General features: G+C 34.2%; 2 protein-coding genes across 2 annotated transcripts; one reads left to right on the top strand and one right to left on the bottom strand.

Moving 5' to 3' along the window:
- The first annotated feature begins 372 nt into the window (after positions 1–372).
- Positions 373–3,745, top strand: LOC120348821 (probable phosphoglycerate kinase). The gene has a single exon (XM_039422249.1). It carries the CDS (start codon positions 2,402–2,404, stop codon positions 3,650–3,652), a length of 1,251 nt encoding a protein of 416 aa, XP_039278183.1. The 5' UTR covers positions 373–2,401; the 3' UTR covers positions 3,653–3,745.
- Positions 3,746–5,943: 2,198 nt separating this feature from the next.
- LOC120349749 (replication protein A 70 kDa DNA-binding subunit-like) lies at positions 5,944–17,976 on the bottom strand. Its single transcript, XM_039420315.1, has 8 exons — positions 17,695–17,976; positions 15,217–15,421; positions 14,395–14,507; positions 12,629–12,875; positions 11,523–11,683; positions 10,977–11,060; positions 8,693–8,884; positions 5,944–6,933 (listed from the first exon to the last, which is right to left on the bottom strand). The coding sequence occupies exons 1-8, from the start codon at positions 17,974–17,976 to the stop codon at positions 6,817–6,819; spliced, it is 1,401 nt and encodes a 466-aa protein (XP_039276249.1). The 3' UTR covers positions 5,944–6,816.
- Positions 17,977–18,300: the final 324 nt, after the last annotated feature.

Below are 18,300 nucleotides of genomic sequence, written 5' to 3'. Positions count from 1 at the left end.
TTTGTTGAAAAATGGCATAAATTTTATTACTATTCCACTTTGTCATATTATTAACTGTAGTTTCAATTCAGGTATTTTCCCCAATATTTTCAAATTGGCTAAGGTTATTCCTCTATACAAGTCAGGTGATAAGGGAGATAAAAATAATTACCGTCCAATATCTTTACTGAGTGTATTTTCAAAAGTTATTGAATAATGCTACAAAAACCAACTGTCTCAATATTTAAAAATGAACAAATTATTATCTGATTGCCAGCTTGGATTCAGGAACGACTGCAACTCTTCCAACTGCTTCTATCAACTAAGTGATTACTTAAGAAAAGGCATTAATAATAACAAATATATTCTTTTGCTGTTTGTTGACCTGGCAAAGGCTTTCGATTCTATCGATCGCGCAATATTGCTTAATAAATTGAAAAATATTGGGATAATTGGCGCTTCTCATGATTGGATCGGAAGCTACTTGTCGGGTCGCAAACAAATAGTAAACATAAATAGTCCATTCAGTTATAGTAACAATAGTGGTAACAATGAAATTAATAGCAATAATATAAATAATAACAATACAAGTTCTGTCAATAGTGAGGTGCGAAGTATCGATTTTGGGGTTGTCCAAGGAAGCACACTTGGGCCAATCTTATTCCTTATATACATCAATGACATTATCAAATCTGATATATCGGGTAGAATGCTACTGTTTGCTGATGACACTGCAGTCTATTTTGAGGCAGACAGCTGGATGGAAGTCTACGAGAAGGCATCCAGAGACTTAATTACACTCAAAAATTGGTTTGACGACAACATTCTTAGTATGAATGCGAAGAAGACCAAAATTCTTCCAATATTCCTTCATAAAAACCGTGCCCCTCCGGATAATTTACTGCTAAAACTACATTCTTGTGGTCAGGTGTGTAATGATAACTGTGGTTGCCAGGTGATTGAATCGGTCAACGAGTTCAAATACCTGGGTATAATCATTGATAATAATTTATCTTGGCATCCACACATTTTCTACTTGAAAAAAAATTACGGAAATTGATTTTTGTTTTTTCAAAACTGAAGGGCATTCTTAACACGAAGGAATTGAGGACAGTGTATCACGCACTTGTGCAGTCAATCCTTACATATGGAATTATTGTCTGGGGAGGTGCGTGTGATACTAAGATTGCAGAACTTTCAGTGACTCAGAAAGCTATTATCAAAGCCGGACTGGGCCTGGAAAGAACATATTCTTCCGAACGTTTATTTGTTTATTTTAATGTTCTAACTATTAAGAAGCTTTATGTTAAATTTGTCTTAATGTATGCGTTCAAGAATAAAATGAACTTAAATATTCCAGCACAACAAGAACATAGGACAAGAAGCGGACTTCTTCTGCATCCCAATTTAGAGAGAAATTCGCGAGCTGTTTGCGACAGAAATGTCTCTTATGTAATTAATATGATTCTACGGAATGCTCCCCCCCCCATATAAGTCATCCTGGTTCTTGTACTGTACTAAAATACAATAAAGTGCTACATGAATGGTTGGCATCTTTTAATGACTATTAGTTTGGTAGATTGATCAAATCAATGTATGTGTAACGCCTTGGAATTTATTCACTCATGTGTGTGCGTAGTGTGTGTGTTTCCCTTCCCGTGCGAATGTTGATAGTTGAGCTCGAATATTAAAATTAAATAAGTATTTTTATCTTTTATTTAAATAGTTTTGATATTGTATTATTCAATACTATTAAATATTGGTAGCTATCTGTAATAGACTAGTAATATTACTTCTCTGTATCATATATAAGTTATCTGTGTAAATTGAATTTCAATATACTTATGCGAACTCTTACTCACGAACAGACCGACAGGTCCATGTGAGTACAGTTTCTATTATTTTGTGAAATAGTTTAAACATAGATATGATTTTATTTAAATTTAGTACATTTACATATGTTTTATAAGTCTTATAAGTCTTTTTTTGTGAAACAATAAATTCAATTCAATTCAATTCAAAAATATAATATTCAAATTGCTTTAATTTGTTCTCATATAATTCTGAGTGATTTGAAATTGGCGGCAAATCTAATTACTTAAGATGGCGTCTTGATCACCTGTGAAATGAATATTGCTTATCTACTTATAATGTTTACTTTCTGTATGTTCTCTGTGGTAACTGCAGCTGTCTGCGTCTGCAGTTGTGAAGATTAGATTCAAAATAAATTTCGAGGTTAATACAAACAATTGATAATATTACAATGTTTATCACGTACTGGTAGGTAGGGGTAGGTCTGAATGAGCGTTTTTATCAACAAATTTCAAATTTGAAGTTCAAGTACGAATTTTGAACATTGTTCATTAGGGTTAAAAATCAATAAGTTATTGAATTTTAAGAGCATCCAAAAATTTTCTTTGAAATGGCACTAAATAAATTGGGAATCGAGTCATTGATTTTACAGGGGAAAAGAGTTTTAATGCGAGTGGATTTTAATGTGCCCATAAAATCTGGAAATATTACAAACCCCCAAAGAATTGTTGCCGCCTTGGACAGTATCAAATACGCTCTTGACAATGGCGCTAAGTCTGTTGTGCTGATGTCCCATCTAGGACGTCCAGATGGACAAAAAAACACCCAGTATACTATGAGGCCAGTTGCTGAAGAATTGAAGAAGTTACTAGATAAGGATATAAAATTTCTCGATGATTGTGTGGGACAAGAAGTTGAAGATGCATGTGCTAATCCTAAAACTGGATCAGTAATTCTATTGGAGAATTTACGCTTCCACATTGAAGAAGAAGGCTCAGTAAAGAACGATAAAGGAGTAAAGATCAAGGCTGATCCTTCCAATGTCAGAAAATTCCGGGAATCTCTAGCTAAACTTGGTGATGTTTATGTGAATGATGCATTTGGTACGGCACACAGAGCTCACAGCTCCATGATGGGTGAAGGGTATCAACAGAGAGCTGCTGGCTTTCTAATGAAAAAAGAACTTACTTACTTCTCAAAGGCTTTGGATAACCCAGAGAGGCCTTTCCTTGCAATATTAGGGGGTGCAAAAGTTGCTGATAAAATTCTTTTGATTGAGAACCTGCTTGATAAAGTTAATGAAATGATAATAGGTGGAGGCATGGCCTACACATTTCTAAAAGAATTGGAAGGAATGAATATTGGATCTTCTCTTTATGATGCTGAAGGTGCTAAAATCGTCAAGAATTTAATTACTAAAGCACAGAAAAAGGATATTAAAATTTATTTGCCAGTTGACTTTGTAACAGCTGACAAGTTTGCTGAAGATGCTACTGTAGGATCAACAACTGCTAAAGATGGTATTCCAAATGGGTGGATGGGACTGGATATTGGACCAGAAACCTGCAAATTATTCAAAGAACCCATTTCCAGAGCCAAAACAATTGTGTGGAATGGGCCTGCTGGAGTTTTCGAGTTTGATAATTTTGCAAATGGAACTAAAACTCTGATGGATGCTGTGGTGGAGGCCACTAAAAAGGGAAGCACAACAATTATAGGAGGAGGGGATACGGCTACATGTACAGCAAAATGGAATACTGAGGATAAAGTGAGCCATGTTAGCACTGGTGGGGGAGCAAGCTTAGAGTTGCTTGAAGGTAAAATACTTCCAGGAGTTGCTGCTTTAAGTGATGCATGTTAACATTTTGTCAAGTCTACAAATGATTGAATTAAAAACATTCAATAATATTGTCAGCCAGATATTTTTCTTAAATGTCACTTACTTTTAATACAATTGGAAAAACTTTACGAGTTTATCATTTTTTTACATTTGAACTTGACCCCACGAATATATAGTGACCCCACTTCTATCTCACTTAAGCTCATGAACATTAAAAGGCAAGAATGCCTCTTAAAATTTAGAAGCTGTCTACTCTTGTTGGTTAGTTATCTTGAACGCGTTATTATCTTATTATACGTAATTGAGAAACAAGAGTTATTGTATACCACTTGCACAAGAGCAATAGAGCATTATTAATTTTTATCTAAATAATGCCCACATGATTAAATTGGGCCGGGAGCCACAAGGCTGTCAAATTTCAACTGTGATTAAATGACAGCTGAATGCCACGAGAGCCAATCAGATCCTTTCGGTCGCGCTTTCGTTAGTTATAGAACGCACGGCCTCTTATGGGGCAGACCATATAAGCAAAATGAGACTCGTATAGTCTGCGCTGCGCCTTGAAAGGCCGTCCGTTCTATAACGACACATTTGATCCGTATAGTATGAGAAATACCAATACCTACTACTACTTAGTAATAGTAGGTATTGGCAATACCTACTAATACATCAGGCCCCACAACTGGAGCTCTAATAAACTATGACGTCATCACATGTAGATCACTGATCTACTGGCGGTAGGCAAGCGAAATAAGAGCGATGATACTTGTTATTACATCTGATACGGTAACCATCGAAATTTGTATTACGAATTCTATTTTCATGGTCTATTATTTCAATAAATATAGTTTGTTCATCATAAATCTAATATTTGTCGGTTGAACGTATTGTTCTCAAGATATGAGCGTGGAAGCAAAACGTTGAAAAATGCAACTTTTAAACCACCCTCATCCCCTTAGCACATGAGTTAGGAATGGGGACTTTTGATATGTTCTCCTCCTTACTAGTCTTAACAAAGCTGCAAACTCAATAAATCTGTTTAAAACATTCCCTGCAAATTCCTTTGTCAATTGGTCTATTGTTGCAAAAATGGATTTTTCACACTCAACACTAAAGCTGCTGCAAAAGGTGTAGGGAAATTCGTAAAAGTGTGAAATTATGCATCAAATTGAAGAGAATTCAATGCCTATGAGCTCATAATCAGCTTGGATTTTTCCCATCGGTTTTAAAAAAATTATGAGAGCAAAAACAGAAAAAAATTGATGGCAAACGTGTTTTTTCAAAAATGTCACACTTTCAATAGCGGATACCTCGGAAACTAGAGGAGATATAAACAAAGTTATTTTAGGAAATTATGTAAGCTTTAATTTGTTATATGACAGTCAAGTCCTTAGGATACATAGTTTTTGAGTTTCATGCGAGAAACCAAAAAATGGTACCTTTAAACCACCCCCACCCCCTTAGCACAAGGGTTAGGGGTGGGAACTTTTGATATGTTCACCTCCTTACTACCCTAAACAGAACTGCGGGGTAAAAATTTGTCTTCCCAACTTTTCCCTCTATAATCTTTGACTGGACTATAAATAATGTGTAAAATAACAGTGTAATTGGAATGTAGAAGATCAGTGTAAATGAAGTGCGAAAGAACTGAATGAATTAAAAAGTAAATGCAAGTTTTAGAACTGTCCATAACATTATAAGATGGAAAGGTTTTACCTAACTGGAAAACATTCTCATAATAGGTTTCTCTGTAACCACAGATTTATTGTGATCAAAGTCTGTGGGAGCCTCTTTCCAGAAAATGATTTACCTCTGATTTGGTTTACCTTTGCTTTACCTCTCCTCTTATTCTGATACAGGCTGTTAATAGGTATTTTTGGTTGAGATGAATTCATCACTATCTCTATCACTGAATCAAATATGTCTATCAAGCTGAAAGTATGAGGAAATTATAGCATTAGTCGAATAAAGTGTTTTTATTTTAATAAAATTGTTATTTAATAAAATACAAATGTCTTTAATAGGTAGTTTAAATATTATTTCACTCAATAAAAACCGATATAGCAACAAAAGTTGGAGAGCATACAATGATGAGCTAGTAAAAACTACTATGATTCTAGGAAGAATCTACATGCTATGACGTCATTAATTAGTTGTGGGGCCTGAAGTAATAGTAGGTATTGGTATGAGTCTATGCCCGCCGATCATGATTATGACGTCACCTGCTAACTGAAAATGTCACACTAATCAAAATAATCGACGGTTGATGTCAAAATACTTGTAAATCTTTAAATGAGGGTTATCTCACTGAATTGGTTAATTTGTGAAACTATATTTTATTACATAATAAATGTTAACAAATACAAAATGCAAAATATGACTTGCTTATAATATAGTTTCGATTCTGAAAATATGTACAAAGTCATATTGATTTGATCTATAATATAATTGGATACTGAAAATATTGAATAAAGTACTGAATACAAAAATTGAATCAACATGCCAATAATAACAATACAGTAGTTAAATGTTTAAGCAATGCAGCTACAGTAACTGCTATTAATCCCATGTTGTACATGAGTTCTGAAAAATATATAGAAACATTCAAGAGTAACTTTCAACTTGTGGGTATAACGTGTGAATAGTTTCAAGTAAAATTTAAAGTATGTAAAAATTATAGAATGTTCTAATAAAGCAATAGCTTCTTCTCGTCCTTCTCTCTTCAATTATTATTCATTATTTAGTTGGCATTGTGGAGTATATTACCTATCTTACTTGAGGCTATGCTACTTTATTTTCAATTTTGTAAAAGGACAATAGAGGGTGAGATTCTTTCTTGTCCCGATATTACAAATAAGATTATTAAATAATAAAATTCCTCTCCGTGGCATACATACAATTTTCGAAGGAAATGAATCCAGATTTCATGGTTACAGAACTGAGATCTCAGTTACTTGGATACTACAGAAAAATAAAAATCACTCAAGAAAAAGGAGGACTGTAAAAGGTATAACTTAAAACCCCTTTCTTTCAAACAAGGTTAACAATTATGACGCGAGAGAGAAAGAGAGAGAGAGAGAAAGATAGGATATGAGCATTATTTAAGAAAAAATAGAGTTGAATTGAGGAAATGATCAAATGTAGTGAATTCAAATGTTTTTCTTTGGAAGAGTTATTTTCACTTTTCAATTACTTGTGCTAACACCTGTCATTTCTTGGAGCTCTTTCAATAAGAACTTGGCATACTCTCCATTATCTACTGGTTTCATGGAAACAACAACCACTTTCCGTCTCATTTCGTCCTGAAATAAAAGGAATAGATCGTTATTTTACGTCAACGAAAGACTGGATTAAGAGACTAAATAAATAAAAATATTTGAAGTGGTGAGTTAATTTTAGATGAAGAAATAATAAGTTAATGATTGTTTTCTCAAATTTATCAATTCAAGTTTTTTTTAATGAACGTAGAATATTTAATATAATAATGCATTTTTTGATAAAATCTTTCATAGAAAATCATTCAGACCGATCTCGATTTATTAAGTCTAGTATTGAAAGTATAAAAATGTAAATAATAAATAATCATCAAAATAGTAGGTGGCCCGGCAAACTTCGTTCTACCAATAATCTCATTCTCTTCATCAGTCATGCTCAGGAGTCAGGTTAATGATAATTTATTAATAATGTTCACGAAAGCTATGGAATCCTATAAATCATTTTAGTAATTCTGCCAGCCAACGCACTAGCGCGATAAAATAGTTCTTTGCGTACTGTAATCAGTCGAGTAGGCCTAATAGTCACTTTTCAAGGTATCTGTTGGAAAAATTAATACACTGTTATAAATATTGCTTATTCAATGTTGCTAGTTGTGAGCTGCTTATTGCTTTGGTGGGCTAGCTGCAATAGAAATTTTCCATCACCTTCTACTTCTACGTGAGTCTTACAGCTTGTGTCTTCGACACAATGCATTTTGCATTATATTTAAAATTTGAATGTATTTTTTATTTTCCAAAAACTAAATACAAAAAAGATTTATTTGCCATGAAACACAATTTATAATTATACAGTACTAGCAGGTCATCAGCTTTGCACCGGGGATGATTTAGTGTTGTAAAATGCAATCTCCTTGTGTCCAGGAAACATAAAAAGTAGAATAATTATTTATTATATCGTCAAAATTTCCTGGATAATCTACATCTGAGTTGAAAAATCTTAGCAAAAAAGTTTGATTGGTCTCGAACCCGCAACTTCTTATTCATGTGTCACGCGTGCTACCAACAACGCCACAGAATTACAAATGGAAGTTATGTTTCATTAGGCTTTTATCGTTGAGACACATAGTAACTTTAGTGTAAAAACTATTCCATTATATATATATATATAAACAGGATACCCACGACACGGATAGATTAAAAACACTTAAAAACTTACATTTAAACGAGAATTTTCGGGGGCTGGGCCCCCTTTGTCAATCAACCGAAAGTGAAGTGCCTAGTGCCTAGGGGTTGATTGACAAAGGGGGCCCAGCCCCCGAAAATTCTCGTTTAAATGTAAGTTTTCAAGTGTTTTTAATCTATCTAACTTTAAAGTGTTTTCTGTTAAGTGCTATATATATATATATATATATATATAATATATATATATATATATATATATATATATATATATATATAATATATATATATATATATTCCTCTTTTATTTATGGCCGATCGGAGGTTGACAAAAATGACCTTCGTAATACATTCTTTCGTACAGTGAGATTCAGTTCAAAGGGTCAGCATTCATTATAATAGTAACACGAATGCTTTTCTTCCAACCAAAGCTGACTTTTCAAAGTGAATATGACAATAGATTATCTTGCGTTTCTATCTCCATAGTTTCACAGATCTTTAGGGTTGTGTGGCAGAGAGGACCTAGAGTCCTAACTCCGCCCTAAATAAAGGCAATTATTCAAATGAATTAAATTCGATCTGCGACTGTAGCTAAAAATTACGATACAATAATTATTATAATGCAAAGAGTAAGTAGTTAATTCGAAAATAGTGTAATGTAACTTACATTGAACGTTTCGACCTTGGATCGCAGGCGAATGTTGTAGCATGAAAAGAGCGGCACCTGGAACAGCTGTTCGATGGCTTTCTCGTCACTGAGCATGTTACCGACGTCATCAGCTGTTGTGTTCAGTAGCAGCTCGGCCACATCCTGGAACGCACTCACCCACTGCGCATCCGAGATGTCCGCTATCTGCATCTGCAATTCAAATCAACATTCAATCAAAACAAGCATACACCAAACATTCATCAATTGTACATGGCGATTGGTGAAAAATATGGAAACAACTTGACATTTCTGTTACAAGGATAATTCGACAATATGTTTCATTGGGGATCCCATTTGTATAAAAACTTCTTTTCTGTCGCTTCAAAAGTTCGTCACCTTGGAACCGCCATCAAACTTAATTTTTTAAAATGAGAAGTTGGTCATATGATACATGATATCGATACAGAATTTCAAAAGAAAATGAATGGCGAAAACCGCACATCGATATCTCAAACAGTTTCAAAGTTATTCGCATTTAACAATGCCAATAAACCATACAAAAATTAAATAAATTAGCACATAAAAATCAGACAGATCAAAATTTTCTGTTCAAACTGTTAAATATGCGAGTAGATTTTACTATTGATACAGAATTGCAAAAGACTTGCGGCTAGGAGAAGGGCTCTGTTTGGCTGCAAGCAACCAGATGATGAATGGGATGTTAGTATATGGAAAAAACTCCTGTATCTTGTGAAGGACACAGGTATTGGTTTACCCAAGTAACATACTTGGGACACACAATAAGCTTCGGTTGATGTGTGAGGTTCTTTGAATCTTTGGATTCTTAAATCCGTCCCTTCAAAAACATAACACACTATAAGTGTTTACTGACACTTAAAAAAGTGAAATTTGATAGTTTAGAGTTTTTCTATTTTCTATGTACCGTACTCATTTATTTTATTTTTGTATGATTTATTAATAATATTTTTGAATGTGGATGAAACGATTTGAGATATCGATGTGCGGTTTTCGCCATTCATTTTCTCTTGAAATTCTGTTTCGTAATGTATTACACAACCACCTTACCATTTAAAAAAATGAAGTTGAATTCAAGCTGGCGGTTCCAAGATGGTGAACCAACATTTTGAAGCGACAGAAAAGTAGTTTTTTATATAAATAGGATCCCCAATAAAAGATATTGTCGAATTATCCTTGTAACAGGGATATTAAAAAGTTTCAACTTTTCACCAATAATGTATACTGGGAGTCGAGAGACGATTTAAACAAACTTGCGCGTGTGACAATGAATCTTGGAGCAACAAGGCCGATTCACAGAAGTCACCTTACGTCTTTGTCAGACCTTTGTCGCACTAGAAAAAGTAGCAAATCAATTCTGAACTAAAAAATCACAGTACGAGATTCAGTTTGAATTGAAGCATTGTGGACTGGGTTTTACGAGTCTAGCAGTAATTAATAGCTGATTTATGAGTCATTATTATAAGCATACTACCGCGAATTACATGTAACTGTTTTCTGTCCTTTCCATTAACGACTGTAGGGTCTGTGATTTGTACGATAGATCAGTAGTTGATCAGACTGTGATACTTAATAGTAATGCATTCTATCATAAAAACAATTTACAAAATATATACATCAGAAAATCTGTAATATAAACATAATATATAGGCCTACTAAAATAATAGATCACAGAACATACAAATACTTAAATACACAACAGAAGCAATACTTACAGAAACTCATTCATAAACTATTTTCAAGTAGTTGATAGCAAAGGTTAACGATTAGCTTATTGATATCTAACGTAATGATTCTTATAGCATACTGCTATTGTAAGGCAATCCGAGTATGCGTGACCAATCCGAGTAAGCATGCTTGATCATAAATAAATGAGGCCTGAATATTCAAGTCTGCGAATACCTTTGCTTAATATTGTACTCAACATTAAATCATTTTAGACTCAGAATAAGTTACTTACTTTTGAATAAAAACTACTTATTGCATGTATGGATTTCAAACAGCCGATTCAGTTTATTTTGAATAGAATATATTATTTTGATTCTCAGATCAAGATCCGATCTGATTAATAATCTATACACTATAATTAAGTTGGATGACTTATTCTTTTCGAAAAATATGCCACTAGAGTATGAAAGCACTAGAGTAAGAGCTCTAAAATCATTGTGTACTGAACATAGTTGATGTTGTCTGCCCAAATGACTGCGATTGTAGGTGGGTGATGGCAAGAATGAAGCAGAGACTAAAGCATCAGGCTTCCACTTACATTGATCAGTAGACGGTATTTGAAGTTTGGAGATGCTCTGTTACATTTTTCACACCGATATTCTCCTGTATTCAAATCAACAACCTGTAATAAAAATAATCAAATATAATTTTAATACTAAACCATTCATATTTAATCCAATACAATAAGAAGCAAACCAACCTGACAGACAGTTGAACGCAAGTCTAGAGAAATCCCATTTTCATCTCCATTCATTCGGATTCTGAATTTTACAATTATGTAATGTAATTTTACAAGTATAAAGTTGCCATTACGGTCTCTAACATAAAAAAATATTATTTTGGATAGAAACTGTAAGTGATTTTCATTTCTAATTGAGAATGAGAAGCCTATTATTCGAGTTTGTTCTTTAAATCAACACTTCTTTAGTTAATTTAGTAGCATTTTTACTTTTTCAGATATCCAACGTCAGGTTGAGTTTTAATGCATCTAATAATCTGAATACAATCTGTACAGCTTATAATCAATTCTCAATTAACCGTAACGATCTATTTTTTACAAGTAGAAATGACATCCCATACTCACTTTCTTATTGCATTCTGAAGACGGACAAGCTTTGTAGCAAACATTTTCAGTACGAATGTGCATAACATGGGCGAATGCACTGAAGAATTCAGCTTTATCGGAATCAGTGTTTTGATTCTTGGCTTCCTTGAGGGTAATGGCCTTGCTATTAAACATTCCTCCTGTGAAACGAAACAACAAATGAAATAGAAACAATGTAACTTGATTAGAATATTGAGCAAAATCTCAATGTGTAGAAGGTTCTCACTAAATCTGAACTTGTGATGACATTGTAACGATTATTCGAAACTGGCGAAAATCAAAAGCGACTGACGATAAAATGTATCGATTAGAATAGAATAGAAACTTTATTGCAGCCATCCATATCTGAGGTCTTCAGATACAATAAAAGAGTTAAATGTATAAACAAAATAATACACTATCAGTACCCTATGATAATAATATGTTACCTGATTTTCAACTTATAACCCAATATTCCTGGCTAATGTATAGAAATCTTGTTTAAAGGGTAAGCTGCTAATAAACTTTTTATGTGATTTTTAAAAGTTCCATTCTCCATATTTCTGAGATGTTCAGGAAGTGATTTAAACAATTTTACGGAAAAATAGAATTTTTTTGTGTACTAGAATAGGTACACCGATAAGTAGTCAAATTACCATTATTTCTAGTGTAATGACTATGAACTACCAACTGATAATCAAGAGTTGATGCATAATAAATTTGTATTACACCAGCTATCAATCAAATAATTAGCCAAGTGCTGGGATGCTTGACTACTGGGAAGGGAACTACTGTGGACAAGCTCACAAAAACACACACATCATCCGCAAATAAATAGCTTTTGGCTGGAGGGTTTACCATTGTAAAAAATATATAAAACTACATTTTGAAAGAAATCTGTTGATTTAGTATTTAAATGTTACAACGCTGATTTCAAGCCTTTAATGAGTTCACTATCAGCTACCGAGGAAATTGATAGTGTCTACCGTTTTGGGTAGAGACTATCTTTTACCTTTCCCATTTATTCATATGATTTGCGCATCATTATGAATGCATCAATAAACAATTTAATGAATTTATAAATAATTGGAAATGATGGTACGTACCATCCATAGCTCCCCCTCTGGCAGACAGGCTGTTGAACTTGGCGTCGTGAGACAGCGCGTCGTACCAGCCTCGCAGTTTGTGCGCCTCTGGAATGTCGGGGTTGATCTGAATGTTGGAGCTGGCGCGCACGCTCAGCGATCGGCCGCCGCCAAAGTCCGACAGACCCGCCTGTCTGATCGCCACAATCGGCTCGCCGCCGTTAACTTCGAAGTTTTCCGCATCATTGTTCCATAATGTAACACTTATCTGAAACAATCAATCATCAGCTTTACGGGAGTGGCCGTAGTCGATTTCATTAGAAGCTGGCTTCATGATCTAGAGGGTTCGAATTCCAGACCGGGCAAGATATTTTTCTCGGGCTACTCCCGTGTTTCGGACGGACACGTTAAGCTGTCGGTCCCGGCTGCCTAAAAAGCAGTCGTTAGGTCATGTCAGAGGCTCTGAAATTGATCAGTTGCGACCTGAAAACTCTGACACCAGACCTGAGCTAGCCAGGTCACTCGATATTATTATTATAAGCTTTATATTGTTACTTTAAAGATTTATTTTATTCGAAAAAAGAAGATTTCTTTTGTCTAAATATTTTTTATTAACAAGTTGTTAATAATTTTTGTACAATTAATTAATTTTTTATTTTTACAAGAAAGCACTGACCAGGATAGAAAAACTAAGGGTATTCCTCGACATATTTCTCTCCCAAATTTAGATAACATTTCAAAGGTCCGAAATAGGGTTATTCTTTAATTTTCTGAAATTAAGTTCATTTTCACTCAAAAACAACAAAAACTAGGATTTTTAAATGTTGACGGTTGAAAGGGTATTTCTAAAATCTTCATGTCTGAACAATTATAATAATAATTATTTTTTATGTTGATTGTCATTAAAACTAGTCTTAGAAATTAACCATTAATTTTCATTTCACTATAAATCTTACATTTTGAAAAACTATAAAACTTTGAGTTCATCCATTGATGACCCAAGTAGTTCTGAGATTATGAGAGCGGTAAAAATAAAATAGTCAGCATACACTAAAACAGAATGATTTTGAACTAGTTCAACAGGTTTCCTTCTCATCACCCTCCTGGTAAGATTTTCATTCTGTAGTGTAGCTGGCTTGCCTCAGGGTTGACATGATGATGGAGTCTCGACTCATGCCGCAGGACAAATCGACTGGACACAAATGGAATGCGTAGATCTCTACGCAAGTCATTGTTTCTGGTGTAGCGAGGAGCGTTCACTATATCCCTAAAAACTTTATTTGAAATTTCTGTATCATATTGATGTTACTTTTACAGGCACATCCCCCAAAGTTGGATCCCAAACTATGATGATATTTAATCTATGTGGATCCCAAACAACTATGATATTTAATCTATGTGGTATTGTGTTCAGACTGAAGACTACAAATTAGAAATTGTTATGGTGCACCTTATTGCTTAACTAGCCAGAGGTCTTTAGCCATGAAATGTACTGATGCAAATATTTCTTGGACTCAAATTGTAAGCTGGAGTTCAAGAGGTTACTCTCTAGACGTCTAAAGTTAAGTATAGACTATTTGATTATTCAATTTTGGTAAGTGAACAGTGAACAGCTTGTTGACCTTTCTTAGCTTGCCGCCTCATCATCGTATACAAATCAGACTCTCTATACAATATTGGAAGAAATCACTCGATTAACCTTGTTGAATTTCACTCAACCATCTACCGTTCACTAGAACGCAATATTTGATCAAAAGGTGAGTATTGAATGATGAGAAAAGACTCACCGATGAGAGAGAGTTGTCGACCAACTCAATATCCCTCTTCTTCAGCTCTTTGTTGGTTGTTCTTTGGATTACTGTGGCGAGATCACCAACTCTCTTGCAAACTCCAATCACATCTGTAACAGTAATTAATGTTCCACAAATATTGAATGAACCTATGTAAAACAAAAACGTTAATTTGATTTCCTGATAACACACAACAAAACCGCTTAATAATGCAACAACCGCGTTTGACTGTACGTGATGATTGGTCACAAAGCAGACCGACCATACAGAAATCACTTTCAACTTCAGTTCTAGTCTATAATACAATTAGTCAAAAATAATTGATTCAACAAAATTATGCAAATTCAGTAATTTAACCCCCAATCTGACCCATCAGACCCCGACTTCTTATGTGTTCATGAATTTAAAAATGCATTGAATTACTCAACATTTCATCTGTAGTATTAAGTTATTTAAATCTTTCAACGATTGTATTACCAATTTATCACTTAAATAATCAAGTTAACCCCCTTAAAGCTTGGCCTATTTCTGAAACATTTTATTAAGCACTACACTTATACATTTCTTGACGATTTCAAGTAAATATAACACGATGAACGTAAACAATTTTGATGGGAGAATGCTAATTTATTTCTGAGGCCTAATGATTTTTGATAATTTGAATTTAAAAATTCAAGTCTGAATTATTTGGCTGTCGAAGCAGTTCGGCATACTTCCAAATACATTTAGAAAGTATCATATACTCATATTTTTCAGCTAAAAAATGATATATTTCTGTTACAAATTATAGCCCTCCTATTACGGATAAAGGATACTAACCTACAGAGTTCTCTAAAGGTGCTTCTTGCAGAGCAACCAACGATGTGAAGTTGAATTTCATTTTGGGGATGTCACCGCAGTCTTCAGTGCAGGGCTCGATTCTGGTTTCTGACGTGCAAGTCATCTCGTAGTCGTTTTTCAAACTGGTGAATTTCTTGTTGGCCTGCTTCAGCTGACAACGGCTGATCAAATATACTTTATTTACCTGTGGAAAATGAAAGTTATTATTTAATTAACTGGAAACCCCATTAAATTGATAATAATATTATATTAAGCATTTTCTAATTACATAAAAAATCAATGAAGACTTATTGCTTAAACGCATAAAGCGTAAATCTGTCTACTGAAATATCAAAGCAATTAATCTCATGGCTTGAAGTAATAAAAGTTATCCAATTCAATCTCATTTAATTCTATACACAAAATGTGAATCACCAATCATCAATTTTAATTGCGTTTTATCCAAGAGCTTCTCGGACAAGTAATTTAACAGATACAGACAATCCCATTTTCTAGGCAGCAATACCCTATTTAATAAGCTAACCTCACCCAAAATTTCCAAATCATTTTTCGAAAAATAATAGAGATGAATGTGAAAAGGAATTGCTTTTTTCACTTGTTTCCAAGTTTCTGGCGTTGAAGATAAGATTTATAGATTTGGTTTGATGAATGTGATGTCCACATATCTCAGGCTTGTGCTGGGGCAAAGGTGAGCATGAGAATGGACTAGTGCTCGATTCTAAATGGAATGCGATCCCAGTTGTGCTCCGAATCAGCGAGAAGCTTATAATTAGTAACTAGCGGAGCCACAAAGTTTTAATTATCCATCAAAGCGTAATGTTCTGGCAAATTTTTCAAATGCCATCGCTTTTAAATAATCTGAATCCAATCTACTGAAATATTATTTGATTAATTAAGAAATGTTTTTCATATCATCATTGATTTCTCCCAAATTCATAAAAATAGTATTTCTTTTTATCACCTAATCATCAAGAAGTAATCATTTGATGAATAAACAACTAATATCACAGAGGGTTAGGTAGCAAATTTTCAATATAATATTGACTAAAATTTGTGTGCATTGTACATTGTAAAACTAACAATAAATTTGATTTGATTAAATGAACGAGTGTTTGCGAGTTCTCACTTTTGACTTACTGAAGGCCAAAGTCAATGTCAGTCTGTTTGTATGTTCTACAATAGCTTTAGAAAGAATTGATCAATCAGCTTCAAATTTTGAACACCTATTCTTCGAACCTTTTTACAGGTCAAGTTTGTTGGACAGAAAAATTGATTCACTCCTTCGTCCTTTTTCAGGATATAAAATAACATTGAAAGTGCATGAAAAAAAATTGTTGTGACTTGGTCAGCTGAAGAAATCCATTACATGTAATAATTACAACAGTTTAACAGTTTTCCATTCATAACATCAGCTGAGGCTATTTGGGAGATAACACCATAGAGAAACAATAGCTTGTTTCTCTATGATATCACACAAACAGTCCTTCATGCACTGACACATGATTTCAGCTGGTTAATACACAACCTAATTTACCACTTTAACATCAACAAACTGATAAGGGTTGAGATATCAATATGCGGTTTTCGCCATTTATTTTATCTTGGAACTCTGTATCGAAATCATGTATCACATGACCACCTCAATTAAAAAAATGAATTTGGATTCATATGGGGGTCGGTTAAAGATGTTAAAGCTAAAGCGACAGAGTAATTTTTCATTTCAAATAGGCTCTCCAATGAAACCTACCGGAAAATTATTCTTGTTTAAAAGAAATATTCAGCTTTTTCCATGATTTTCATCAACTCTGTATAATTTAAGGTTAGGGGTTCTAAAAATTACAATACAACAGATATTGAGCGAGTTCTCCAACCCAGAGGGTCACTAGTATAATCCTAATTAAAAAAATCGTAAGTTACTGTTATAGTTAGATGATGTAACCCAGATTTACAATACAACAGATTTTGAGCGAGTTCTCCAACCCAGAGGGTCACCAGTACAACCCTAATTTAAAAAATCTTAAGTTACTGTTATAGTTGGATGGTGAAACCCAGATTATAGTTGATACAAGATTATACATGATTATATTATTGATTATAGATGGTTGAATCAAGAGGTAAAGATCGGCTAGTGAAGAGGAAATCAGATTGGCTGCACTATGGCGAGCGAAAAATAACTATTACTCTATCTACTCTCAAGCCGCTACGATTACAACACTTTTCATGTGACTGAACCATAGTGAATAACCAATCGCCTTTACATTCATCTTATTTGCCAGCTGATATATTTCTATATAATATCTATACTGATGAAAATGTTTCTTATTCATTCACAAAAAAATATAAATGATATGGATGGAATCAACAGGATTAGCCCAAAACTGTTTCTCTCCCAAATATTTGTCTGAGCTTTTATTAATGTACTGGTGTTATTGAAATTGGTGGATGAATGTTGCTGACCTCAATCATGTCATAGAACTTGTCGACCTGGTCGCGGAAGGCGGTGACGCGGATCTCTCCGCTCTCATCGGCCAGGTCCATGCTGAACAGCTTGCCTTCTCCGCGCGCATTGCTCCAAGTCTTCACGGCCGACTTACTGAGCACGCGCGCTTTGATCACCCACTTGTTCTGATAGGGGCTCAGGTAGGCGATGGGGTGCGTGCGTTGCCCGGACATCGGCGACATTTCCACGCCCGACTGCAGTGGCGTCTTCGTCTGCCGACCGAATCCGCCTCCTATCATTAAACAACAAATCAAATCAAATTCATTCAAAATAATACACAAAAGATAAAAGATACATAGTATATATAAAAAATTACTTGAATCACAAAAAATATCATGTTAGATATCTTAAAATTAATGGAAAAATTAACCAGCAAAATCTTAATATTGGTTTGTGTGCTAGCGACGAGTAACAAAACAGTTCGAAAATTGGAATCGTATATCATACGGTAAAATAAATAATAAAATTAATTCTACAGGGGCTAAAGTAGTATTCACATCAAACTCGGCAGCTCTGCAGAGTCTGTGGATGGATGGACGGAAAAAGATCTGTCTGTGCCGGCT

Source organism: Nilaparvata lugens, chromosome 2 (assembly GCF_014356525.2).
Source record: "Nilaparvata lugens isolate BPH chromosome 2, ASM1435652v1, whole genome shotgun sequence".
Lineage (NCBI taxonomy): Eukaryota > Metazoa > Arthropoda > Insecta > Hemiptera > Delphacidae > Nilaparvata > Nilaparvata lugens.
The sequence above is the reverse complement of the archived record's forward strand: the minus strand, read 5'-3'. Positions and strand labels throughout refer to the sequence as shown.

Bases quoted from the DNA above. Each gene is read 5' to 3' on its own strand.
- LOC120349749 (XM_039420315.1), bottom strand. From the start codon at position 17,976: ATGATAGGAGGCGGATTCGGTCGGCAGACGAAGACGCCACTGCAGTCG. The intron at 14,508-15,216 runs GTTAGTATCCTT...TTACTGTTACAG, and splicing joins ACCTTTAGAGAACTCTGTAG to ATGTGATTGGAGTTTGCAAG. The intron at 6,934-8,692 runs GTAAGTTACATT...CTTTTATTTCAG, and splicing joins CCAAGGTCGAAACGTTCAAT to GACGAAATGAGACGGAAAGT.
- LOC120348821 (XM_039422249.1), top strand. From the start codon at position 2,402: ATGGCACTAAATAAATTGGGAATCGAGTCATTGATTTTACAGGGGAAA.